This window comes from Eleutherodactylus coqui, chromosome 5 (genome assembly GCF_035609145.1).
Source record: "Eleutherodactylus coqui strain aEleCoq1 chromosome 5, aEleCoq1.hap1, whole genome shotgun sequence".
Classification (NCBI taxonomy): Eukaryota; Metazoa; Chordata; class Amphibia; order Anura; family Eleutherodactylidae; genus Eleutherodactylus; species Eleutherodactylus coqui.
In genome coordinates, this window is record NC_089841.1 from 53,114,817 (window position 1) to 53,141,251 (window position 26,435).

General features: G+C 44.5%; 1 protein-coding gene across 5 annotated transcripts in view; it reads left to right on the forward strand.

Annotated features, from left to right (window-relative positions):
* CCDC68 (coiled-coil domain containing 68) overlaps positions 1-25,165 on the forward strand; it is a 42,229-nt gene extending 17,064 nt beyond the window's left edge. For all 5 annotated transcript variants that reach the window (XM_066602513.1, XM_066602515.1, XM_066602514.1 and 2 more), the window contains exons 4-11: positions 880-1,008; positions 3,365-3,490; positions 5,375-5,503; positions 8,189-8,271; positions 10,377-10,482; positions 13,112-13,195; positions 21,624-21,700; positions 24,679-25,165. In XM_066602513.1, coding sequence (XP_066458610.1) covers positions 880-1,008; positions 3,365-3,490; positions 5,375-5,503; positions 8,189-8,271; positions 10,377-10,482; positions 13,112-13,195; positions 21,624-21,700; positions 24,679-24,739 — 795 coding nt within the window. In that variant the 3' untranslated portion in view covers positions 24,740-25,165. The remainder of the gene's footprint in view (positions 1-879; positions 1,009-3,364; positions 3,491-5,374; positions 5,504-8,188; positions 8,272-10,376; positions 10,483-13,111; positions 13,196-21,623; positions 21,701-24,678) is intronic.
* Positions 25,166-26,435: the final 1,270 nt, after the last annotated feature.

Below are 26,435 nucleotides of genomic sequence, written 5' to 3' on the forward strand. Positions count from 1 at the left end.
CTTAAGCGCAAAATAGGCCATGTCCTTAAGGGGTTAAACTAAGTTGCTGAATGTGCACATCCTCGTTAAAGGTGTTCTCTATTCTGGCAATCCCTACTATTAGAAGGGTCTCTGGACAATAAGCTGATTTCTTCTGGGACGCCCATTAATCTGACAAACTTTTTGAGGATACTAGACAGTAAGTGTTTAATTTCCCTGGAGCGCCATCACAGGTGAGATGAAGCATTACACAGTGCCCAATAAATTAATGGATTGCCATGTAATACAGGACAAAACAAGTCCTCCAGAGAGAGAGAGGTGCTCTTCATTGCCGCTCTCCACTTTGGCCAAGAAATGATAGTTATGAACAGAGGATCCCCCTCTCTCTAGTAACTCTGAATTTCTCAACAGAGTATATGAAAATCATTTTTCTAAACTAGACAGCCCTATTAAGAATGCAATGTGCTAATTTTAGAAATTGAAACACTGAAAATTTAAGATGATATCCTTAAAAATGGATTTCTCCCCATCATAGAAGAGGGTAGACTTCTCAGGACTTCCTTCGGTGAGCAGAGTTGAGAGGCATTACAAAAGATGGGATTCAACTCTGGAGAATTCATCTCAGCCATGAGGTGGTCCATTCCTTTTTTAATGGGCGCCATGTAATACTACACTTTACCTTTAATGACCACTGGCCACTGCAGTCCCCCCCCCCCCTCTCCCCAGTATAACTACAGATTTTTCAGAAGCAAGATCTGGATGGATCAGGGTGGCTATTTTTTTCAAAAAGTGGTAGTGCATGCTGAGACCACCTTTAATTTCTGTTGATCTATTATGGGTTATATATATTTTTTGAAGCTGATTAACTCCTTTTCATCTCACAATTCCTCCCACATAAAGCAAAATGGGCACAGTCAAGAAGAAGACGATTCCTTTGGCTCCCGGTATAAACGGATTATTGAGAAGTTAAAGGATCAAGAGCTGCAGGTTCTGGAAGCTCACAGAGAAAATGAAGACCTACAGATTAAGGTAGAATCATAAAGATGGTGATCGAACTCTTGGCCAAATGTTTTTTTAGACGTCCCACTTCCTCTACCACGGTGGAATTAAACAAACCGAGATGATTAAGTGGTAATTAGCCCTAGTGATGACGAGATAACCAGATCATGTGATGTACTACCATAGAGCTGGACCAAGGCACTGCTATGGAGCTTGTGCTAATAGGGGACTTGGCACAGAGATAAAATTCTGTTTACTAGCATCTGCCACTAGGGGGAGCTCACTGCATACAGATGTACTGCATACAGCTTCTACTGAGTATAATTGGAGCTGTGTACATGTGTGTTTGTTTTTACTGTAAGTCAGTTTTAGTGGGTTTCAAACATGTCTTCCCCTTGCCTTTTCTGGGGGGGAGGTGGAAGGCATTTCAATCTTTGCTGTGGGGCACTAGTTTTAACTTATGGCGAAATCACAGAGGACCAAAAGGGAAACCTGTTACATTAAAGGTGTGTCCCGACACTCAGAAAAAAAAGTGGCTGAGGGCTGGAGAGGGCATGGAATAACAAACTAAGGCCTCTGTCATACTAGCACTTTTTCAGTCCATGTGCTATCCGAATAAATAACAGACTAGACTCGGACACGCATAGTCCCATGTTATTTAATGTATGTGACACATATCAAGGGCACACGGATCAGGAGAAAAAACTCACGGCATGCACAGTTTTGAGGCGATTTGCGCAGGAGACTTGCCCAATGTAATCTATGGGGGTGCAAAAAAAGGGCGGCACTCAGAAGCCATCTGTGTGCAGTGCGCATGTTGCCCATATGTCATAAGAGATGCAGAAAAAAAGAATTAGGCCTGTTTCCGTTTTTTTGCGTCTGTGAAAAACAAATGGCATCTGGAAGTAAAAAAAAACCTGTGCATATAGATGGAATACGGTACTGCACACATATTAAGAAGCTTCCATTATTTGCAAATGCAAACTCACAGGTCATATGTCCTCCAAGTCCACTTCAGCCACTCCAGATGCAGGAAGTTGCTGCTGCCGTCACGTGCTGCTCATTGGGCACATTACCGCGCAGCTTCAGTAGTGATTTTGCCCTGAACAGCATGTGACTGCCAATGATGCATGTGAACGATGTACGGCACGTGAGCACTGCAGCAACTTCCCGGATCTGTAACAGCTACAATGGACTCTGGTGGTGCCGGACCGGTGAGTTTCCTTTGGTTTGTTATTCTGTGTCGCCCTCAGCCACTTTTTTCGAGTATCGGAAAACTTCTTTAAAGTTGCTAAAAGAATTCATACAATGCACAACAATGGTCAATCTCCAAATACGGTACTTGTATTTCTCTTACTAGTCCTATAGCTTCCCAGGAGAAACCGTAGAGACAGAAGCACCAGTGCTGCTATATCCATAGGCTATTATAGTGAAGCAGCGCAGGAGTCTCAGGTAGTCAGCGCTGGTTGAGGTAACCGCTGCTGGGTGCCACCGCCGTTTTATTAGGGGCAGCCCAGGTAATCCAGAGCAGAAACCAATCCCATGCCTAGGTAATCTAGAGCAGAAACCAATCCCATGCCTAGGTAATCCAGAGCAGAAACCAATCCCATGCCTAGGTAATCCAGAGCAGAAACCAATCCCACGCCTAGGTAATCCAGAGCAGAAACCAATCCCACGCCTAGGTAATCCAGAGCAGAAACCAATCCCACGCCTAGGTAATCCAGAGCAGAAACCAATCCCATACCTAGGTAATCCAGAGCAGAAACCAATCCCACGCCTAGGTAATCCAGAGCAGAAACCAATCCCACGCCTAGGTAATCCAGAGCAGAAACCAATCCCATACCTAGGTAATCCAGAGCAGAAACCAATCCCATGCCTAGGTAATCCAGAGCAGAAACCAATCCCATGCCTAGGTAATCCAGAGCAGAAACCAATACCATGCCTAGGTAATCCAGAGCAGAAACCAATCCCATGCCTAGGTAATCCAGAGCAGAAACCAATCCCACCCCTAGGTAATCCAGAGCAGAAACCAATCCCACGCCTAGGTAATCCAGAGTAGAAACCAATCCCACGCCTAGGTAATCCAGAGCAGAAGCCAATCCCATGCCTAGGTAATCCAGAGCAGAAACCAATCCCACGCCTAGGTAATCCAGAGCAGAAACCAATCCCACGCCTAGGTAATCCAGAGCAGAAACCAATCCCACGCCTAGGTAATCCAGAGCAGAAACCAATCCCACGCCTAGGTAATCCAGAGCAGAAGCCAATGCCATGCCTAGGTAATCCAGAGCAGAAACCAATCCCACGCCTAGGTAATCCAGAGCAGAAACCAATCCCACAATGCCGAATTATTTACCGAGCTACTTTTGTTTAATCTCTTCCTTTCCAGTTGGAAGCGACACGTGAAGCCGGAGCGGGCGCCATAAGGGATGCAACCCGTAAACTTTACGAAAATTACAACAAAAGGTCTGAACAACTCCGCAAATCTCATGAAGAGGAGAAACACCCCTTACAAGTAAAGTGTAGAAAGAGTGAAATGTAACATGTATGTGGGGGAAAACTGAGGACTAGAGATTAAGAAAAAGTGAAACAAAAATAAAAGTGGCCTTGAGAACAATGATTTGCCCAGATGACCCCTATTATCGCATATTTATCATGCTGAGTAACAGCTTTTGAATTATTGTTGCACTTAAAGGGGTCTCATTAAGATATAACAGTGCCATAGTGGGGAATCCTGCACTAGGGATTCCCCTCTGTGTGCCACAACATTTTGGCAAACTCCTTGTATTACATGGGTGGCCATTCACCTAAATGGTTCGCCATGTAATACTACATTTCTAAGAGGCTGTCTGGCCACAGATATAGGTATGTCTTGTATTTACATGGGAGACTGCGATATAGGTCAGAGAAAATCAGACCTGTATTGCACTTGTAAACCTGCAATTTTCAGGCTTCTGCAATGAATTTCTGCATTAAATGTGCATTGTTCACCCAGAAAAAAAAAATTGCATGTTGTTCCAATAGCTGAAAAGGTAAAAAGATGCTTCACACTTGCATGTAAATTGCACGGAATACAAGTACAATATGATTTATTTTTTTCACATTCCCATAGGAATGGGTGACTCTTGCAGCAGAATCACCCCAAAAATAGAAAATGCTGCGATTTTTTTCGATCTCGCACTAATGATGCAAGTAAAAAAAAAAATCACTCATGTACATTAACCAATTGAAAATAATGACTCATTTGCACACACACGTTCTGTGCATCTCACCAGCACACAAAACCCGTGCGTGAATATTGCCCATGTTAATACCTCAAATGATTGCACCACCTTTAGCAGCATTAATTACACCAAATTGTATTATATATTTAACTGTCTTAAAGGTATTGTATCATCAGAAAATGGTATATTTGTTAAATTAGGACTTCTATTGTAAATATTATTTTCTGCAGCTTTCCATACAGACCACTGGAGAATACACAGCTGATGTGTCTTGTCCTCTGCAGCTTACTTAACAGCTTTGCTGTGTAGACTTGGACAGAGTCCTCTGTGAATGGCAGACTCGGCAAAAAGACAGCTCTAATGTACTGCTAAAGGCCAAAATAGGAAATGATAGTAATACTACACACGAGTCATGGTGTTGCGACACAGGATTCATTTCTATACAGGCATATGTATGTGTCAAGATGCACCTAATACATGAAGAGACATGAGTATTAGGTACATCGTACGCCAGGGGAAATCCTACTATAACCAGTGTCGATGTGTCTTTATTATGTAGGCTCCTGTCCCTGTATCAAAATCTTAATCCATCGCCATAAGCAATTGAACCCAGTTGAAAATGTCTCTTTAAATGCAAGCTCACACACTGCTTTCTGCATATTAGCTCCATCTGAATTCATCAGTATATGTAACAGTAGTTTGTTCAATAGTATAACCTCCTCAATGCAATACATGCATTCTTCTACAGGCCTGTTGATTATCTAATTATGTCCCTAGTGTTTGAATTGAGGCTGGTCTCACATACGGTTTAATCAGGCGGGAGTCACTGTTACTATTGAATTCGACTTGTCCGAAATCAGGAACGCAACTCGATTGTGATGCCCTCCTTGTCTCCATCCAGCTGTCCCTCACCAGTTTCTCAGAAGAAACTAGCACATGTACTTGTGCGGGGTCCCATACATCAGACAGCACAAGGATGGGATGTCCGTGTGCTATCTGATGCGTGTTGCAACTTTTTTAACATCTGTGTGAAAGTAGCCTAACTATGGACAATCCCTTTAAATAATCTTTAGATTATATACTATATAGAATGTGTGCAGTGATGACTCTGCAGAGCAATGGTAGATGATGTAAGCCGATGGAAATAATGGGTTCTGTTTGGTTTTATTTGTTAGGTTTCTGCTGCAGACCATGAGGATCGGCTAAAGAAAAGCATTGAGAAACTGAATGACGTGGCTGAAAAGATTCAAGAGAAGCACAGCCGAATCTTTGAACTGGAGAAGCTTATGGAGAGAATGGAAGCAGTGAGTGATGGGCTGCAGGGTGCACAATGTTACTGCAAGAGGCAAACTTTACCTTCTAATTACAGGAGGTTTCCGGGACTAAGATATTGATGACCATCCTAAGGGTAGGTCATCAATATCAGATCCATGGGGGTTTGCCACTCGTGACCCCTACCGATCAGCTGGTTGAAGGGACAACAGTGCTCATGTGAGCACCTCGATCACTTTATTACATACCAGACATGGCGCCGTACATTTCATAACGGAGGATGTAACAAAGTCAAACCTGAGGACCATATGGGTAACATAGTGGGGCTCTGCACCGGGATGTTAACCAAGGCCTAGGATGCTGCAATGCGAGTGCTGGACTCAAGTCCATAATGGGCATAATAGTTCTGATCACAGGTCTGGCCCAATGTTGATGTTGGCCTCCTGCAAGATACCCAGGAGACATCGGCACACATTCTTGATGCTCTAAACAGTTCTTTTATTCACAAGTAACTCACAATGATGAGCGTAAAATCCAACAGCCTCTCAAGGAGCCGCGGCTGTACATGTTAAGGCAATTGAACCTCGGTGGAGCTCAGCTTCGGTTCCAGACATGAAGTCTGGAAGGGATTCCCTGTCAATTAGCTACCTGGTCCTACCAGGAGGCATAGCCCAAATATTAGGATTAGTGTTGTGCCAAAGGACCTGGTGCAGTAACCCAACTGGCACCAATTTGCCCTCACTATAGACTCTTTGTTACTTTTCTTCATCTTCGATGTTGTGTTCACGCCTTTTATATCACATGTGTAGTCCGGGAGTCCGGGTGTCAGCACATCTCATGTGTCCAGCCGCAGCCAATCAAAATAACACAACCAAAAATGAATACAATTCAAACTAGCAGCACCTAGGGGTCAGACTAAGCCCATAGAATAAAGCATCCAGTTGAAACCAATATGTTTGTGACGTCACAGCCCATGTAATTAAAGAGGGTTTCAGCGCGACTCCCTTACACTGAGGATAGGCCATCAATGTCTTAGTCTCAAAAAAACCTTTAACACCACCTTTATGACCATTTTTTTGCCCCGATGCATCAATGAAAAATGAAGCAACCTTGAAAATAGTGTTTGTGATAAAATTATACTGATAGATTGCCACCCATCTGTCAGCTATTCTCTCTGATATCTGCCACCTTTCGATCTGGATGCGTGAATTCTGAGAAGCACAACTCATCAGTATTCATGCTGTCAGGGGGCCTTTGATCTCACCTGCTCTTTTTGGGGATTGACCAGGAAATCCTTCATAAGGGTACTTTTGAGACGAGCCGACTTATTTTCCAAACCAAAAGCATACAGTGAATTCACCATATCCACTCCCGTCGCTATGCGAGTCCCAGAAAACTCGGAATCAAACACCTGCAAGACTAATCATCCTTTACATGCAGTGCTTGATATCTAATTGTGGGTAAATTGATGCTATGAAACATGGCGGTCATAGCTTCCCTATTGGAGTGCCTCCTGTGAACGATGGCCGAAATATTAAATTGGGTTCCATCTGGAAGATCTGTGTATCTACTTAGCTAGCCCTCAGTGATGTCACAGGAGGATGGCCGAGGTGTGGCCAAAGAGATCCTAAAACTAAAGAGGAATCTCCTCCCCATTGTCAGACTCAGGAGCTGCATCTAAATGCCAACCTGTCCCCCATTCCGTGAACTCCTCGCCCCAGGACTATTGGAAAACACCTTCATAAACTGGTATTTTCTATTATTTTAGTCCTTTTGTGTTCTTACTGTCTTGTGTGTATTTGCAGCTCCTTACCCCTTTATAAATATCTCCCGTTGTATATTTTACCTAAGCACTGCCAGCCAGGGGCGTAACTAAAGGCTCAGGGGCCCTGATGCAAAACGTGAGCTGGGCCCCCCCCCCTCTATCTGTATCTGTACCCGTACCCATACCTAAACCATGCTGCACAGAGACATAACTTGAAGCTTCTGGGCCCCAATGCAAAACCTGTAACAGGGCCCCTAACTATAATGCTTTATTCGTAGTACTGGGCTCCTTATATGGAGAAGAGAGGCCTTATGGGCGCCCAAAGGCTCCTGGGCCCGGGTGCAACTGCATCCCCTGCACCCCCTATAGTTACGCCCCTGCTGCCAGCCATTATTAGTATAACACAGTAAACTTCATTTAGTCATCCTTGAAGGCTTTAAGTAATCCATAATCTCGAAGAGTATTAATTGCGTGTCGGCTGGTGGGGACCAAGGCGGCTCGTATCCATACAGTGAGGGGAACGGAGATGACTGACCTACCTATCAGAAACAGTCAGTGATGGGAGCGAGGTGCGTTGGGTACAAGTTGGGCTCCATCTTGCATGAATGCAGTATCCGGGAAGCTGGAAATAAGTCAGCGCTGCAGTCTTCCCCTAGGTGCCGTACATCACAGGTTGGTGACTGTAGGACCCCGTATCCGTGACAGTGTTAATAAGAAAAACTCCTATCATTTGGAGTTCCTATGCAGACCTATATGTTGCCATGGTAACAGACTACAAACAAAGTCTGATCCTGTAGTCATATGCTCTTCTGTTTATGCTGTAGTTGTTAATGTATACTTAGTGGGAGTTCAGAAATACGACTGCAGGGAAGGATGGTGTATATAGGTATATATTCCTGCACTTGTGATAGAAGGGGAATATCCGTGAACTTTCCGTATTTTTTTTCTATAGGAAAATGCATGTTTAGTCGAGAAGAAACGTTTACTGGAAAATGAGCTCTCGAGAAGACTGGCCGATCCTTCCAACAAGAGTGGGTGAGTAGTAGATCTAATTCAGTGTTTACTACACTAGTAAATACTATTTAACCCTTTAAAGACCAGCAATTTCTCAAATTCCATTTTTTCCTCCCCTCTTTTTGTGGGCTACAACTGTTTTATTATTCTGTTTCCGTAGCCTTATGAGAGCTTGTTTTTTGCAGGAAGAGTTATAGTTTTTAAAAGTACAATTTAATTTACTTTATAATGTATGGAAAAAACTTTTAAGTGGAGTGAAATAGAGAAAAGCCATCACTGCTATTCTTTTGTTTTTGCGATGTTCATGGTGCAGTAAAAATGATATCTTTAATCAGACTCATAACCTGAAGGTTGTGGGTTCAATCCCTGCATGGTTCATTACACTAAGAACAGAGCTGTCTTCTTGCAGAATTAAGTCCAGCATACCAGTGCATCAGCCTGGCAAACAGCTGATCAGCAACGGGTGCAGGCAAGGTACCCCCACTATTCTACCATTGATGACTTATACTGAGCATAGGCCTTTAATAGTTTACAAATGGACAACCCCTTTAAATGTTGAAGCTATTTATTTTTTTAGCTCTAAAAACTTCTCTGAGGGTGTCAATATTGCAGGCGCACACTTCCTTCCTGTATTGTCTGTATAGATAGTGCAACACAGTGTGTGCGCTTTATGGCTGCTGCAATGAATGGGAGTCGACAGACTAATGTCATAGGCTATTACAGTCCGCAGGAAGTGATGGAGTATAACTCCTCACCGGAAGAGTGACAGGGAAGCTGCATACACAGTCTCATCTGTATGTGGGATGTGCAGTGTTAAAGACCCCTAACACAGGCAGATGATCAGGAACAAGTGTTTGTCTGATTGTAGGTCCCCCTGATCTTGTCCCGCGTGAAGGTGCCAGGGATCAGCCGACAGATGCTTATTTGTGGAACCATCACATTTTATGAGGCACCCAAAATCACACTTGTTCTCAGTGCAAATGAGGGATGTGTTGCAGACAACGATGAAAATGCATGGGGAATGAACATGGGTATTAACAATCATCCATGCCCCATACAGTCTGCATTGGCCCATGTGAAGGCCATTTAAATGAGCAATCGTCAAATGGTGCTTATCATCTGGCTCAAATAAAGCCATGTAGAACAACCCTTACCTAAATCTAGGGTGGCCACCTCACCGGTTACTCACTGCCCCGGCCGGTAATTATGTCCAAAACCGATGCCAGTATTTATTTTTTACCGGCTATATTAATGACCAGTAAAAACTAATTATCAGCTGAGAACATCTCCGACCGGGCAACGACCACGCCCCTAACCACACCCCCTTTTACCTTGACTGGTATATGTTTGTGACAAGGATGGCAATCCTACCTACATCTCCAGCAGTACAACTGAGTTGTCTTTAAAGCGATCCTTTGGTTCATGGTAAAAATTCCACTACACGTGTAGAGTGTTTAATTGGCGTACTTGAATGAAAAATGGTCAACGCCGTCTTAGACAACCCTATGCTCAGTATGCTCTGATAGTCTGAAACACTCCCCATTAATCTCTGAGCAAACACAGTACTGACATTATGAGTGTTGGTTCATCCAAGAGCAGGAAGGAGTTTCTCAGACTACTGTGCATGGGGCACTCTAGAAATCTGGCAGCCATTTTTCATACATGAAGTGGGAACTGGAAAAGAGACGAACCGTGACAGCAGCACTAAAAAAGATTACACTATCCGTGTTAAAGGAGTTTTCTGGGCATTTACCCCTTTTAGTACTGACGGCCAATCCTCAGGAAATCAGTGGGAGTTATACCTCCTATAGCATTTCCACTCTAATTCCCAATGCAGACGTTGGCCGCTCTGCAGTGAGTACAGGAGCTGAGTTTAGGTGGACACAGGAGGTCTCCAGTAGTGAACCCCAACGATCAATGACTGATCGGTACCAAAACGGGTAAAAAAATTGGAATACCCCTTTAAATATACTGTACTTTCTGCAAGTACAGTGATGTTTACTGTGAACTAGAGGATTGCTTTAACTTACTCACTCACTAACGATAATGAGATGACTCTCCTCCTTCTATCCCAATTCATACAGCAAAGCTGACCAGTAAACCTTTGGTAACTTTTTTTTCTTTAGTGCTTTGTCGATCCAGGATGAGGTTTTTACTGTTGAAGAACAAATTAATCACCTGCAGCGGTTGATGATGTCCCAGCACCAGAATCTCCGATCATTGATCCAGGAGGTGAGTGATCTGCTGAGTTGGGAACTGTGCAATGTTTGATTATCCTACACACCTGGTACTCCGTTCACCTTTCCTGTATTACCTTCTCTAGGGGTTCAGACAGTTGCAGCAGTTCCCTACTATATTCCACACACATACCCTTTTAGGTTATAGAAGCAGAGATCTCGGTTGCTGTATGCTGTACTTGTAATAATGAACTTATTTTGTTAGAGGTGGTACAACAGGGTACTAGAGCCTCCATAGCCGGCCATATCACATCTTGTATCCAAGCTAGAGGCAATACAACAGGGTACTAGAGCCTACATGCCCACCTGTATCACATCTTGTATCCAAGCTAAAGGCGGTACAACAGGGTACTAGAGCCTCCATGCCCGTCCGTATCAAATGTTGTATCCAAGCTAGAGGAGGTACAACAGGATACCAGAGCCTCCATGCCCACCTGTATCACATCTTGTATCCAAGGTAGAGGCGGTACAACAGGGTACTGGAGCCTCCATGCCCTCCCGTATAACATCTTGTATAGAAGCTAGAGGCAGTACAACAGGGTACTAGAGCCTCCATGCCCACCCGTATCACATCTTACATCCAATCTAGAGGTGATACAACAGGGTACTAGAGCCTCCATGCCCATCCATATCACATCTTGCATCCAAGCTGGAGGTGGTACAACAGGGTTCTAGAGCCTCCATGCCCGCCCGTATCACATCTTACATCGAAACTAGAGGTGGTACAGCAGAGTACTAGAGCCTCCATGCCTGCCTGTATCACATCTTACATCCAAGCTGGAGGCGGTACAACAGGGTACTAGAGCCTCCATGCCTGCCTGTATCACATCTTACATCCAAGCTGGAGGCGGTACAACAGGGTACTAGAGCCCCCATGCCCACCTGTATCACATCTTGTGTCCATGCAAGAGGCGGTACAACAGAGTACTAGAGCCTCCATGCCCGCCCGTATCCCATCTTGTATCCAAGCTGGAGGCGGTACCACAGGGTCCTAGAGCCTCCCTTCAAGGGGTTAGTTTTCCACAATAATTGATGCTTTTGCCCTTATATTGTAATCACTTATATCAATGTTACAATCACACAGAGGAAGTTTCATCCACCCGGCAACTCCTTCTGGGTGCATTAGTTCTTTCTGTCATAGACTCTATTTGCTGTACATGTGGGGAAACACAGCAAATTTTTTAATGCGCTATGAGCTCAGATCATTTGTCTTGTCTCTTCTGCTATAACACTGGCACCCCCTGGTGGCAGTCTAATGTGATAGCAACTGGCAAATAGAAATGAAACATTACAGGAAAAATAGAGAAACTAATGATGGACCAATATTGCCAGAGAATATTTGAAAAAAGGCCCTGCGCTCTTTCTGGACTAAGATATGTTCCTTTTACAGAGTGCAGTCAAAAATCCACAAAAAGGTTTTCATTCTTTTAATAACTCACAGAAAAAGAGGCATGATAATAATAATTTCCGCAGCGCTTACATAGACAAGGGGAATACAGGAAGACAAAAGTACACAAATTTCAGAACCACGGTTACATAGTAATCAGTTGATGGAAACAATAGGGGTGAGGGTCCTGCTCCAACGAGCTTACATACTACAAGTAATGGGGTAATACAGAAGGTAAAGGGGCTGGAGATGTGCATGGTATGGCGGATATCTGCAGCAGATTCGGCGCGGATTTGCTTTAAATGGTATTTTTTTTTGCATGTGGCAATCCCTACCTATAGATAGCAATGTGGCAGATCCGCACAGAATCCGCAGTAAAATGGAGCATGCTGCGGTTTTTTTTCCCACGCGTGAAAAACGCAAATCGATTCAAAAACCATCCGTGGGTGCAAAATTCAATTTCATTGACTGTGGATGGCCAATGATTCCCTATGGGCAATTCAATTTTGCTAGTGGGCATGAGACCTAATACATCAGCTCACGTCTCTTTCCTGCCCTGTTACTTTGTAACATTTTACCTGCACTGATACATTGTATCAGTCTGGAGTCCTGGCTGTTTAATGGAGTCTACACTGGATACAGTTGTAACAAACCTCAGACTCTGTTCACACTCACATTCGACTTTCCTGTTTCTTGTTCCGTCATGGGAGCAAAAAAATGTAATGTTGGATCAGCCTATGATAAAAATGAACGGTGACCAAAAATGAAACACTTCTGAGAATTCAACTAAGAACTGAACACTTTGGGGGAAATGGATTAAGACCGGCATTTTTACTCCGCGTTTATTACATGGAGAGGCCCGCAGCTTTCACAGAAATGTACGCCAGATCTGATCTGGTGCTTATTTGTCGAATAATTGACACTAGTTTCTGCAACCATTATACATACAGCAGATGTGTTGGTTCGCGGCGACCACTTCCCCTTTGCTGACAAGCCATGCCCCCCCCCCCCCTTTTTTTTTAAAGCTGCGGATGACAGTGCAGACAGTAAAAAGTCACAATTTTTTTTAGCAAATTCCCTCCTGTGCAAAAATTATGCCAGAAAGATGTGAACGTCTTAATTTCTGCTGCCCTTCTAACGAAAAGTGATCGTCCAAAGGGGAGAACCATTTAAATGAATTAGTAAAATATCAAATAAAAAGTTGTTACAAATTTCTATTCTCTTGCTGTTTTCTCAGATTGAAGATCTGAAGGCCCGTCTTAAGGAGCAAGACACAACGATTGGGGAATTGAAGGAAAAAGTCAGTTTCCTTGAATGTCAGGTAATGTACAGCATATAAGTCTGATAACTCAGCACATTTAGGACTGACTTTTTGGACTATTGATAAAAAAAACAAGAATATCAGAACACTGCAGATTTTACAAATCTTGCAGAAAATTGAGAAGCTCCTGCATTAGGGTGATCCAGTGGTGTGCCATCAATGTAGGCCGACCACGCAACTGCTATGAAGGACAAGGAACATGGCCGCACCTCCTGTCCCACCACTGACTCCCCTCTCCCTTTTCACAAATGTCTGGCCGGCAGAACAATTCTCCTTGTACCTTACAGTCTAGCAGGTCCGGACGGTGTCCTCCCCCTCTCTCCGGCAGTATTCTACTGAGAGCAGGAAGGAGGCGAGGAAGCAGCGTCTGGACCATTCAGGTGAAAGGGAGGTACAGAGAAGGCAATAAAAGCTTCAGGGGCCACAGAAGGAACACTATTACTTCTGGGACCAGAGGAGCCACTAGTACTATGGGGGGTTAGTGAGAAGTTCACTGCTCGCAGCGGTAGGATGGGGAGAGTGCACAGAGATGAGTGATGGTTAAAGAAGTCTTCATGGCGGTCTGGACCCAGATAAAGAACAAAAACAAACGTCACCAATCAGAGAAGACGCCACCTGTGGACACCAGTATTAGGGCTTATTCACACGGGTGTATATCAGCCTGGTTTTCACACCCGGTCGATATACGTTGCCCCTCTGATGCATTGGCTTACAATGCATCAGTGCACAGGGGTGTATTTCCGAGGCACAAAAAAGCACCTGATAGGGCACTTTCATGCCGGCGGTGGCAGCTGCATAGATTCCTATGGGAGCCTATGCTAGCTGCCGGAGAAGAGAGGTGTGAGGGAGTTTAGCATTGTGACTACTAAACTTCCTTCCACTTCTCTTCTCCTATCCCACCCTTGCCGCTGTTTGCAATTGGAGGGGCAGGACGGAGACAGTACTAAAGTCCGCCCGCTCCCCCACCCTCCCATTGCTGGCTGTGGACAAGGGGCAGGAGCTTAGCTCCCCTGTCCCACCCCATCCCATGGCAAACAGCAAGAGGAGAGGAGAGAGGAGGTAAGCCAGCATGGGGAAGGGAGAATGTCTCCCCAGGCCCCAAGGCATTGCAGATTCGGCGTACATGCGCCGGGCCCTTTGCCGTTCAAGCATTTTTGACGGCGTCGGCGGGCGCATGTAAAACGCCTACGGCTGTGTAAATGGACCCTTATGGAGACGTTCTTGCCTACTCTAGAAACATTGCTTTCAAAGCCCTGTCCAACCTGCTGCCTCCTTATAGACCCCCTCTCTGTAGCAGCAGCCTGGCCCAGACCAGCTGTATCAGGCCCAGTAAGCCATTTTTTTTACTTTCATGATGTCGTGTTCAAAAAATACTAGCTAACCCCTTCACTCCTCAGGACATATGTGTACATAATGTGGTTGTGAGGTTTGTTTACAGTGGGGTTGGGGGGTGATCCCACTCTATACATGGCGGTACTATTTAAATGCCCCAATCAGTATTTGGGGGTCCTGAATGGATGGCAGAGTGCCATTTGGTTGCCATGGCAGCCAGGGCCTCCTGAAGGCCCTCATGGCTTCCAAGGTTGATTGCCTATGAAGCCATACCTGTGGCACGGCTTCATAGACTGCCTGTCAGAATGCTGTATAATGCAATACTGTTTTTGCATTATACTCTATGAGTGATCAAACGATTGCAAGTTCAAGTCCCCTGTGGGGTCTATGGAAAAATCAGTTTAAAAAGTTTCATTAATTAAAAAAAATAGGTAATAAAAGTAAGAAAACCCATTTTCTATATTTAGAATCTAAAAACTGGAAAAAATATATATGTATTGTTGCATCCAACCTATCAAAGAAATACATTATTTGCCCCACACAGTGAACGTTGTCAGAGAAAGAAAACACATAACTCCAGAATGACTCCTTTTCTGTCACCATGTCATCAAGAAAAAATGTAACAGAAAGCCATTAAAAAGTTACATGAACAGAAAAAGATTACCGATAGCAACTACAGGGTGTCCCACGAAGAAAGCTATCACACAACTATATCAACAGAAAAATAAAGTTATGGCTGTCAGAAGATGGCGGCAGAAAATAATTACATTTTTTCGCAAAGATATTTAATTTTTTTAGAAGTACCACAGCAAATAACAATAACTATTTAAATATGCGGTATCGCAGTAATCGTACTGACCCACCGGATAAAGTTATCATGTCATGTGTGCTGCAGTGTATACACTGTAAAAACAAAACCTCCCACTAAAAAACAAGCCACCAAATATCTATGCTAAAGGATAAATAAAAAAAGTTAGGATTTTTTAAAAGTAGAAAAGAGAAGAAAAAAACAAAAATGTCAAACAAAAAAAAAGGGCAGCGTCATTAAGGGGTTAACGGACCGCATTTATGATTTCCTGCTTATCAGTGATATCCGCATTAATATTCGCCTCTCCTTGCAGCCATAAAGATATAACATCTCACTCTGAAGAATCATGACATATTTTGTGCATTGCCCTACCTGAAAATAAGCTAAGTCCTTGTAAAGGCCTCCGTAGATTGTTTCCACCAGCAGAGGGCGATCTGTACGTAGCTGAGTTCACCTTCTATTCATCTGATTGGCTGTCAGATATAGATCAACCCCTTGTGGTGGAACAGGCAATGATTTCACAAGATTTTGGATTTGGCGGAGGGGGTCAGAGCACTGTACTAGGAAAACAAAGCATTGGAGAGAGTATATCAAGAAAACGCTGGAAATAATGTATGATGCGGGAAGGTGACTGCAAGTAATGTACGATGTGGGGAGGTGACTGCAAGTAATGTACGATGTGGGGAGGTGACTGCAAGTAATGTACAATGTGGGGAGGTGACTGCAAGTAATGTACGATGTGGGGAGGTGACTGCAAGTAATGTACAATGTGGGGAGGTGCGCTACAAGTAATGTATGATGAGGGGAGGTGCGCTACAAGTAATGTACGATGTGGGGAGGTGACTACAAGTAATGTACGATGTGGGGAGGTGACTGCAAGTAATGTACGATGTGGGGAGGTGCGCTACAAGTAATGTATGATGTGGGGAGGTGCGCTACAAGTAATGTACGATGTGGGGAGGTGCACTACAAGTAATGTACGATGTGGGGAGGTGACTGCAAGTAATGTACGATGTGGGGAGGTGCGCTACAAGTAATGTATGATGTGGGGAGGTGACTGCAAGTAATGTACAATGTGGGGAAGTGCGCTACAAGTAATGTATGATGTGGGGAGGTGCGCTACAAGTAATGTATGATGTGGGGAGGTGTGCTACAAGTAATGTACGATGTGGGGAGGTGCGCTACAAGTAATGTACGATGTGGGTAGGTGCGCTACAAGTAATGTATGATGAGGGGAGGTGCGCTACAAGTAATGTACGATGCGGGGAGGTGACTACAAGTAATGTATGATGCGGGGAGGTGCGCTACAAGTAATGTACGATGCGGGGAGGTGACTACAAGTAATATATGATGAGCTGCGCTACAAGTAATGTATGATGCGGGGAGGTGCTCTACAAGTAATGTATGATGTGGGGAGGTGCACTACAAGTAATGTATGATGTGGGGAGGTGCACTACAAGTAATGTACAATGTGGGGAGGTGCTCTACAAGTAATGTACGATGTGGGGAGGTGCTCTACAAGTAATGTATGATGTGGGGAGGTGCGCTACAAGTAATGTAGGATGTGGGGAGGTGCTCTACAAGTAATGTATGATGTGGGGAGGTGCACTACAAGTAATGTATGGTGTGGCGAGGTGCGCTACAAGTAATGTATGATGCGGGGAGGTGCTCTACAAGTAATGTAGGATGTGGGGAGGTGCTCTACAAGTAATGTATGGTGTGGCGAGGTGCGCTACAAGTAATGTACAATGCGGGGAGGTGCTCTACAAGTAATGTACGATGTGGGGAGCTGCGCTACAAGGAATGTGGGATGTGGGGAGGTGCTGTTGCATCCTCCGGACGTGCAACCACAAAAACACAAACAAAAGGCACAACTGTGCAGAGGAAACATAAAACTATGGGGAATTCTCTCCCTATAGTCCCCTTACCCGGGAGGGGGCCCTGCCTACTCGGCGGACCGATCGCTCTGACAAGTGCGAGCCCGCACGCATGCCTGAGCCACTGACAAGTCCCTATTAGGGAGCCCTAGCACAAAATAAAGGCGAAGCAGAAAACCAAACAAAACAGAAAAGAACTTGGCTAGCAAGGAGAGCTTCAGCCAAGGTGTGTTCCTCCGTCGCTGTCCAAATGCAACTGAAGTATTGACCAGCAAAGGAGATAGTGCTGGCACTGTTTAAGTAGGAGCCAGGCTACTCAGCACCATGTGCTGACTGACATTACTCCTGCAGCTACCACACCCCTCAGCTTCAGGAGAAGCAAGGGCACACCCAAAACCTGGTCTGGCCTGCAAGTAAGGTGCAGGCCTCAGAACGGCTGTAACAGGTGCGCTACAAGTAATGTGTGATGTGGGGAGCTGCAGTACAAGTAATATATGATGAGGTGCGCTACAAGTAATGTACGATGCGGGGAGGTGCTCTACAAGTAATGTACAATGTGGGGAGGTGCGCTACAAGTAATGTATGATGTGGGGAGGTGTTCTACAAGTAATGTATGATGTGGGAAGGTGCTCTACAAGTAATGTATGATGTGGGGAGGTGCTCTACAAGTAATGTATGATGTGGGGAAGTGCTCTACAAGTAATGTATTATGTGGGGAGGTGCTCTGCAAGTAATGTACGATGCGGGGAGGTGCGCTACAAGTAATGTACGATGCGGGGAGGTGCTCTACAAGTAATGTATGATGCAGGGAGGTGCGCTACAAGTAATGTCTGATGCGGGGAGCTGCACTACAAGTAATGTATGATGTGGGGAGGTGCTCTACAAGTAATGTATGATGTGGGGAGGTGCTCTACAAGTAATGTATGATGTGGGGAAGTGCTCTACAAGTAATGTATTATGTGGGGAGGTGCTCTGCAAGAAATGTACGATGTGGGGAGCTGCAGTACAAGTAATATATGATGAGGTGCGCTACAAGTAATGTACGATGCGGGGAGGTGCTCTACAAGTAATGTACGATGTGGGGAGGTGCGCTACAAGTAATGCATGATGTGGGGAGGTGCGCTACAAGTAATGTATGATGTGGGGAGGTGTTCTACAAGTAATGTATGATGTGGGGAGGTGCTCTACAAGTAATGTCTGATGTGGGGAGGTGCTCTACAAGTAATGTATGATGTGGGGAAGTGCTCTACAAGTAATGTATTATGTGGGGAGGTGCTCTGCAAGTAATGTACGGTGCGGGGAGGTGCGCTACAAGTAATGTACGATGCGGGGAGGTGCTCTACAAGTAATGTATGATGCAGGGAGGTGCGCTACAAGTAATGTGTGATGCGGGGAGCTGCACTACAAGTAATGTATGATGTGGGGAGGTACGCTACAAGTAATGTACGATGCGGGGAGGTGCTCTACAAGTAATGTATGATGTGGGGAGGTGCACTACAAGTAATGTACAATGTGGGGAGGTGCTCTACAAGTAATGTATGATGGGGGAGGTGCGCTACAAGTAATGTACAATGTGGGGAGGTGCTCTACAAGTAATGTATGATGGGGGAGGTGCGCTACAAGTAATGTATGATGTGGGGAGGTGCACTACAAGTAATGTACAATGTGGGGAGGTGCTCTACAAGTAATGTATGATGTGGGGAGGTGCACTACAAGTAATGTACAATGTGGGGAGGTGCTCTACAAGTAATGTACGATGCGGGGAGGTGCGCTACAAGTAATGTATGATGTGGGGAGGTGCTCTACAAGTAATGTACGATGTGGGGAGGTGCTCTACAAGTAATGTACAATGTGGGGAGGTGCTCTACAAGTAATGTACGATGTGGGGAGGTGCTCTACAAGTAATGTATGATGTGGGGAGGTGCGCTGCAAGTAATGTACGATGCGGGAAGGTGCTCTACAAGTAATGTATGATGTGGGGAGGTGCGCTACAATTAATGTATGATGAGGTGCGCTACAAGTAATGTATGATGTGGGGAGGTGGTCTCCAAGTAATGTACGATGCGGGGAGGTGCTCTACAAGTAATGTACAATGCGGGGAGGTGCTCTACAAGTAATGTACGATGCGGGGAGGTGCTCTACAAGTAATGTATGATGTGGGGAGGTGCGCTGCAAGTAGTGTACGATGCGGGAAGGTGCTCTACAAGTAATGTATGATGTGGGGAGGTGCGCTACAAGTAATGTATGATGAGGTGCGCTACAAGTAATGTATGATGTGGGGAGGTGCGCTACAAGTAATGTACGATGTGGGGAGGTGCGCTACAAGTAATGTATGATGAGGGGAGGTGCGCTACAAGTAATGTACGATGCGGGGAGGTGACTACAAGTAATGTACGATGCGGGGAGGTGCGCTACAAGTAATGTACGATGCGGGGAGGTGACTACAAGTAATGTACGATGCGGGGAGGTGACTACAAGTAATGTATGATGAGCTGCGCTACAAGTAATGTATGATGCGGGGAGGTGCTCTACAAGTAATGTACGATGTGGGGAGGTGCTCTACAAGTAATGTATGATGTGGGGAGGTGCGCTACAAGTAATGTAGGATGTGGGGAGGTGCTCTACAAGTAATGTATGATGTGGGGAGGTGCACTACAAGTAATGTATGGTGTGGCGAGGTGCGCTACAAGTAATGTATGATGCGGGGAGGTGCTCTACAAGTAATGTAGGATGTGGGGAAGTGCTCTACAAGTAATGTACGATGTGGGGAGGTGCTCTACAAGTAATGTATGGTGTGGCGAGGTGCGCTACAAGTAATGTACGATGCAGGGAGGTGCTCTACAAGTAATGTACGATGCGGGTAGGTGCTCTACAAGTAATGTACGATGTGGGGAGCTGCGCTACAAGGAATGTGGGATGTGGGGAGGTGCTGTTGCATCCTCCGGACGTGCAACCACAAAAACACAAACAAAAGGCACAACTGTGCAGAGGAAACATAAAACTATGGGGAATTCTCTCCCTATAGTCCCCTTACCCGGGAGGGGGCCCTGCCTACTCGGCGGACCGATCGCTCTGACAAGTGCGAGCCCGCACGCATGCCTGAGCCACTGACAAGTCCCTATTAGGGAGCCCTAGCACAAAATAAAGGCGAAGCAGAAAACCAAACAAAACAGAAAAGAACTTAGCTAGCAAGGAGAGCTTCAGCCAAGGTGTGTTCCTCCGTCGCCGTCCAAATGCAACTGAAGTATTGACCAGCAAAGGAGATAGTGCTGGCACTGTTTAAGTAGAAGCCAGGCTACTCAGCACCATGTGCTGACTGACATTACTCCTGCAGCTACCACACCCCTCAGCTCCAGGAGAAGCAAGGGCACACCCAAAACCTGGTCTGGCCTGCAAGTAAGGTGCAGGCCTCAGAACGGCTGTAACAGGTGCGCTACAAGTAATGTGTGATGTGGGGAGCTGCACTACAAGTAATATATGATGAGGTGCGCTACAAGTAATGTACGATGCGGGGAGGTGCTCTACAAGTAATGTACGATGTGGGGAGGTGCGCTACAAGTAATGCATGATGTGGGGAGGTGCGCTACAAGTAATGTATGATGTGGGGAGGTGTTCTACAAGTAATGTATGATGTGGGGAGGTGCTCTACAAGTAATGTATGATGTGGGGAGGTGCTCTACAAGTAATGTATGATGTGGGGAAGTGCTCTACAAGTAATGTATTATGTGGGGAGGTGCTCTGCAAGTAATGTACGATGCGGGGAGGTGCTCTGCAAGTAATGTACGATGCGGGGAGGTGCGCTACAAGTAATGTACGATGCGGGGAGGTGCTCTACAAGTAATGTATGATGCAGGGAGGTGCGCTACAAGTAATGTGTGATGCGGGGAGCTGCACTACAAGTAATGTATGATGTGGGGAGGTGCGCAACAAGTAATGTATGATGTGGGGAGGTACGCTACAAGTAATGTATGATGTGGGGAGGTGCACTACAAGTAATGTACAATGTGAGGAGGTGCTCTACAAGTAATGTATGATGTGGGGAGGTGCACTACAAGTAATGTACAATGTGGGGAGGTGCTCTACAAGTAATGTACGATGCGGGGAGGTGCTCTACAAGTAATGTATGATGTGGGGAGGTGCGCTGCAAGTAATGTACGATGCGGGAAGGTGCTCTACAAGTAATGTATGATGTGGGGAGGTGCGCTACAAGTAATGTACGATGAGGTGCGCTACAAGTAATGTACGATGCGGGGAGGTAGTCTCCAAGTAATGTACGATGCGGGGAGGTGCTCTACAAGTAATGTACAATGCGGGGAGGTGCTCTACAAGTAATGTACGATGCGGGGAGGTGGTCTCCAAGTAATGTACGATGCGGGGAGCTGCGCTACAAGTAATGTATTTTTAATTTCAGAACAAAGAGTTGAAGTACAAGGTGCAGCACTGGTCCGACCCCAGCAAAATCAAAGTAACAAAATTTACATTGGTGAAGTAAGTGTGGACTTTCTGTCACTATTCAGCTAAAGATATTTTTGTACCCTGTAACTCTTTCATGATCAGGAGGTTTTGGGCCTTCGTGCCCTGAGCAAAATTTCACATTTTGGAATGCTGCATTAGGCTGCAATCACGTGATTTTCTCTCAATGTGACAGTGCTACAAATCGCATGAATGTGAATCCCCTGCTTTCCTACGGGTTATTTCACATTAGCAATCTTTTGGAGGCATACAATTGTGAGAATACAAAATCACAGCATGCTCTATACAGCCACACTTTGCGATGTTTTGTAGCACATATTTCCCTATGGTGCGTTCCTTTGTGTTGCATCGCATCGCATGAATACACATTTTTTTGTGTGCTGTGATGGAGCTTTTACAGTAGCTAGTCCCTAAAATAAGCCCTATCTGCCTTTAAAAAAATACAAGCAATACATCACCCAACAGGTGCAGTCCGCGGCCCACCCACGGTGAGATTGGGGGAGCCGTGCAGGTGTCATGGCAGCTAGGGGCCTTCTGAAAGGCCCCAGGGCTGCCTTAGGAGACTGCCTATCAAGCCATCACTGTGGGGTGGCTTGATAGACTACCTGTGAAATCGCATGTTGTAGTCCCCTAGAGGGGCTTAAAAGAAAAGTGGAAATAAGAGCAATAAGGTTTAATAAATAGTAAAAAAAAAAAAAAAAAGTAATAAAAGCTTAAATTTTGCCATATTTTTAATTAAAAAATCAAAATCATAAAAAAAAATACATATTTGGTATCGCCGCGTTCGTAAAAGTCTGATCTATTAAAGTAGCACATCATTTACCCCGCATGGTGAACGTCGTCCGAAAAAACAAATCCAGAAACGCACCTTTTCAGTTACCGTCCCCCCCCCCAAAAAAACCCACAATAAAAGCAATCAAAAAGTCGTATGTATTGCCGAATTGGTACTAATGGTAACATGCCACAAAAAATGAGCCCCTGCACAACTACGTTGACGGAAAAATTAAAAAGTTATTGCGCACAGAGTATGGCGGCAGAAATTAATTGAAAAAAGAAAATAGTATAGCAAAAAAAAACTATACAAGTTTGGTATTGTAGTAATCGTACCGACCCATAGAATAAAGTTATCATGTCATTTTTGTTGCAGTTTGTGCGCCGTAGAAACAAGATCCACTAAAAGATGGCGGAGTGTCTTTTTTTTTCATTTTACTTCACAAGTTTTTCAGTACTTTATATGGCACATTAAATAGCACCATTAAAAACTACAACTCGTCCCGCAAAAAACAAGCCCTCATACAGCGACATCAATGGATAAATAAAGGAGTTACAATTTTTTTAAAGGGGGGGGGGGAACGAAAATGGAAAAAAAAGGGGGGGGCCGCATCATTAAGGGGTTAATATTTAAAATTGTAGTGGATATAAGTTCATTTTGTAGGCTTTTCCTTAGGTAAAGATGGTCAGAAATAGGGAAAAGATTCAATTTTTCCTCATTTCCCCATGCTATGTTTTAGGATGGTTTGTCTAATTAATAATATTTCCCAACAGGTTTAATCCTTTTAATTGTTGTTTTTTTTAGTTTAATTACATAAAAATAAACAAAATGAGAAAAACTGTATTATTTTTTGTTTACTATGGTGACACAGGTTAGCAGGGAAGACATGGTCTATGTGTTCCCTACTGTCCCCACACACAAACACCCCTCCTCGCACCAATGTTCATGCAGAGGTTGACAAATAACCGCAATGAGGTAGAAGCCAATTTTCCTCATTTAAGGGAAAAATAAATCCTTCCTGACTCCAATCTGGCAATCAGGATAATCATAGTAACATAGTAGTAATATAGTATGTTAGGCTGAAAGAAGACAAATGTCCATCCAGTTCAGCCTCTTTCCACCCTTTTTGTTGATCCAGAGGAAGGCAAAAAAAAGGCCCAATGAGGTAGAAGCCAATTTACCCATTTTTTTGGGGAAAAGAATCCTTCCTGACTCCATAATGGCAGTCAACAACCAATGTGTTCTAGGCCTCTTGCACACTAACGTATTTAAGTCGATGTGCTGTCCATGTTAATTCACAGACAGCCCCATAGGCTATAACTGGTTTGTGTGCCATCTATGTAAACTGCCATTTTTTCACACAGACCAACAGTCCTTATGAAAGAACTCATCGCATGTCTTATTAGGACACGCAAAGGCATGTAAATGTGCAGGTCTTCCATGTATCAGACAGCACACGGATAGGTGTGTTGTCCGAAGCGAATGCTCCCAAGGCTCTTGGGCACAACTCAACTATATCACCAGTGTGTCGGAGGCCTTACAAGCCTGGTGAGATCACTGGCCCCGTTCAGATCATTCTTCTCCTGCAATGCTCTGTTCTTCTGCTGAGGACCTTGCACAACGCCTTGACTTATATTTGTAATCTTCCCCTTGTGTGAGTACTATTCCTCACTTCAGGACACTGTGCCATCACTGCCTGTCCACACTATTATAATGGTATGGTATGGTCACTGTCTCCTACAGAATCAGCACACTCTTCTGCTGCTGTCCTCATTCCTCTAACCAAGGGCATAGCCACCCTGTGACTGGTGGACTATAACTGCTATGGGGCTCGTGGTCTAGAGGCTGCTCCACCCTCTGCTGGTTGCATTGGTACATGTCACCATTATTACTAGAGATGAGCGAATCTACTCGTTTCGAGTATTTACTCGATCGAGCACCGCGATTTTCGAGTACTTCAGTACTCGGGTGAAAAGATTCAGGGGGCGCCGGGAGGCGGGGGGAGGCGTGGCGGCACTCTCTCTCTCTCCCTCCCCCCCCCCCCACTCCCCGCTGCAACCCCCCACTCAGCCACGGCGCCCCCCGAATCTTTTCGCCCGAGTACGGAAGTACTCGAAAATCGCGGTGCTCGGGCAAAAAAGGGGCGTGGCCGAGTAGGCTCGCTCATCTCTAATTATTACTGATACAACTCTGGTAATTGTGAATTGTACTCATTTTGCAGTGAGTCGATGCTCCGCAAAACTACTCCATACCACATGCTGATGAAACACAAGAACAGCTGATGCCGACCTCTACAGCATGCTCAACTCCCTCTTGGAGGATTTAAAGAGACATTTCAGGGACTGGACTGTTATACCAGTATCATTAAAATGGGTCTGTCCGCATTATAGAACTTCATTAGGAACCTTCATTGAGCACAGATCAACTACAAAGAAGTTTTCTTTTTGGAGGACCTAACCCACTGATTTCAATGAGAACTGTGTAATCCTTCATTTCGCCCGTGGAGGCACTGCAGGAAAATTGAACACTTACTGCCAAGTTTCCTCACAGATTACAGCTGATTGCTTTGATCAGCCTATTTTCAAGGGGGCTCTTCTATTAATAAGGAACATCTGAAGTTTACAACCCCCTTCATTTCTTCTGTGTTTGAAAATGTATGAATGTTATGTGGCAAAGTGGAAGATCTTCTTTTTCTTGCTGCAGCTTAATTGTTTATAGTTTGTAATTACTACTCTCTCTCGGGACCCGACACTTCAAGTACTGTACCTGTGCAAAATTCACAATCTCAACAGGTGAAGCTGCAGTGTAAAGCATGGTGCAGTGACAAAACTGCAACCTAAAGCCTGTGATAGGAGGTGGATTTCAGACTTCAACGTTACAATGGGTAGACTATAGACGCTATGCCTGCTCTTCCTCCTATCTGCTCTTGTGCAGCATATTCAGGTGTATATTACATTCTATTCACTCCTATGTTATCGCACAGCTTCACATTTGTGTATAAACCCTTTAACCCATTAAAGACTAAGTGCTGTAAATATACAGCTCTTGGTCCTAGGCTTTCATCCCACGCCATAGTAAAAATATGGCGCAGAATTAAAGCTCTTGCTTCTGCAATCTAGCAGGAACAGGTCGGGAGCTCAGCTGTCAGACAGCCGAAGACCCAGAGGAGAAGAAAAAGGCGGGTTTTAACCAATTCTTCCTTCTCTTTTACAGACCACATAGCTCTCAGAATGCTATGTAGAGAAAATAGGAAGCGGCAGTGCCATTTCCTCTATGGGACCTAGTGAACATGGGGATGTTTTTCCCAGTAACTGTGGCTCCTATGGATGCTACACCAATAGATGCCACGGTTACAGTGGAAAAAGTGTGAAATAAGAAAAAGATGACATTGTGAATGTTCCACAGAGGTCCCATATGATGTCATAGAGGATGTAGATGTTAAAAAAAAGTTACAAAAAAATGATAAAAAATTTACAGAATAAAATGTAATTATATAAAAAAAACAGGAAAGCAACCCACCACCGAAGCCAATCGAAACAGTCGCCATAACTGTGCTGTAATCTGAGATATATAATTTTTTATTACAAAATTATATATCAAAAAGTCTGAGACAAAATGGCGAACCCATTCCTGTACTTTGTTTTGGCATAAATGTCATATTTTAAAAATAAAAAGCTAAATAAAAAAAGTATATGTGAATTTTTTTTTAACTTTTTGCACACATTATCCCTAATAAAATAGTAACATAGTGACATAGTATGTAAGGCCGAATGAAGACAATGTCCATCTAGTCCAGCCTGTTTATCCTCCTACATTGTTGATCCAAAGGAAGGCAAAAAACCCCAAGAGGCAGGAGACAATTAGCCCTTTTGGGGGAAAAATTCCTTCCCGACTCCCTAATGGCCATCGACTGTTCCTTGGATCAACCCCTAATAGTTCCTACCTGCCTGTATACCCTGATTAACAATTAAAGGAGAT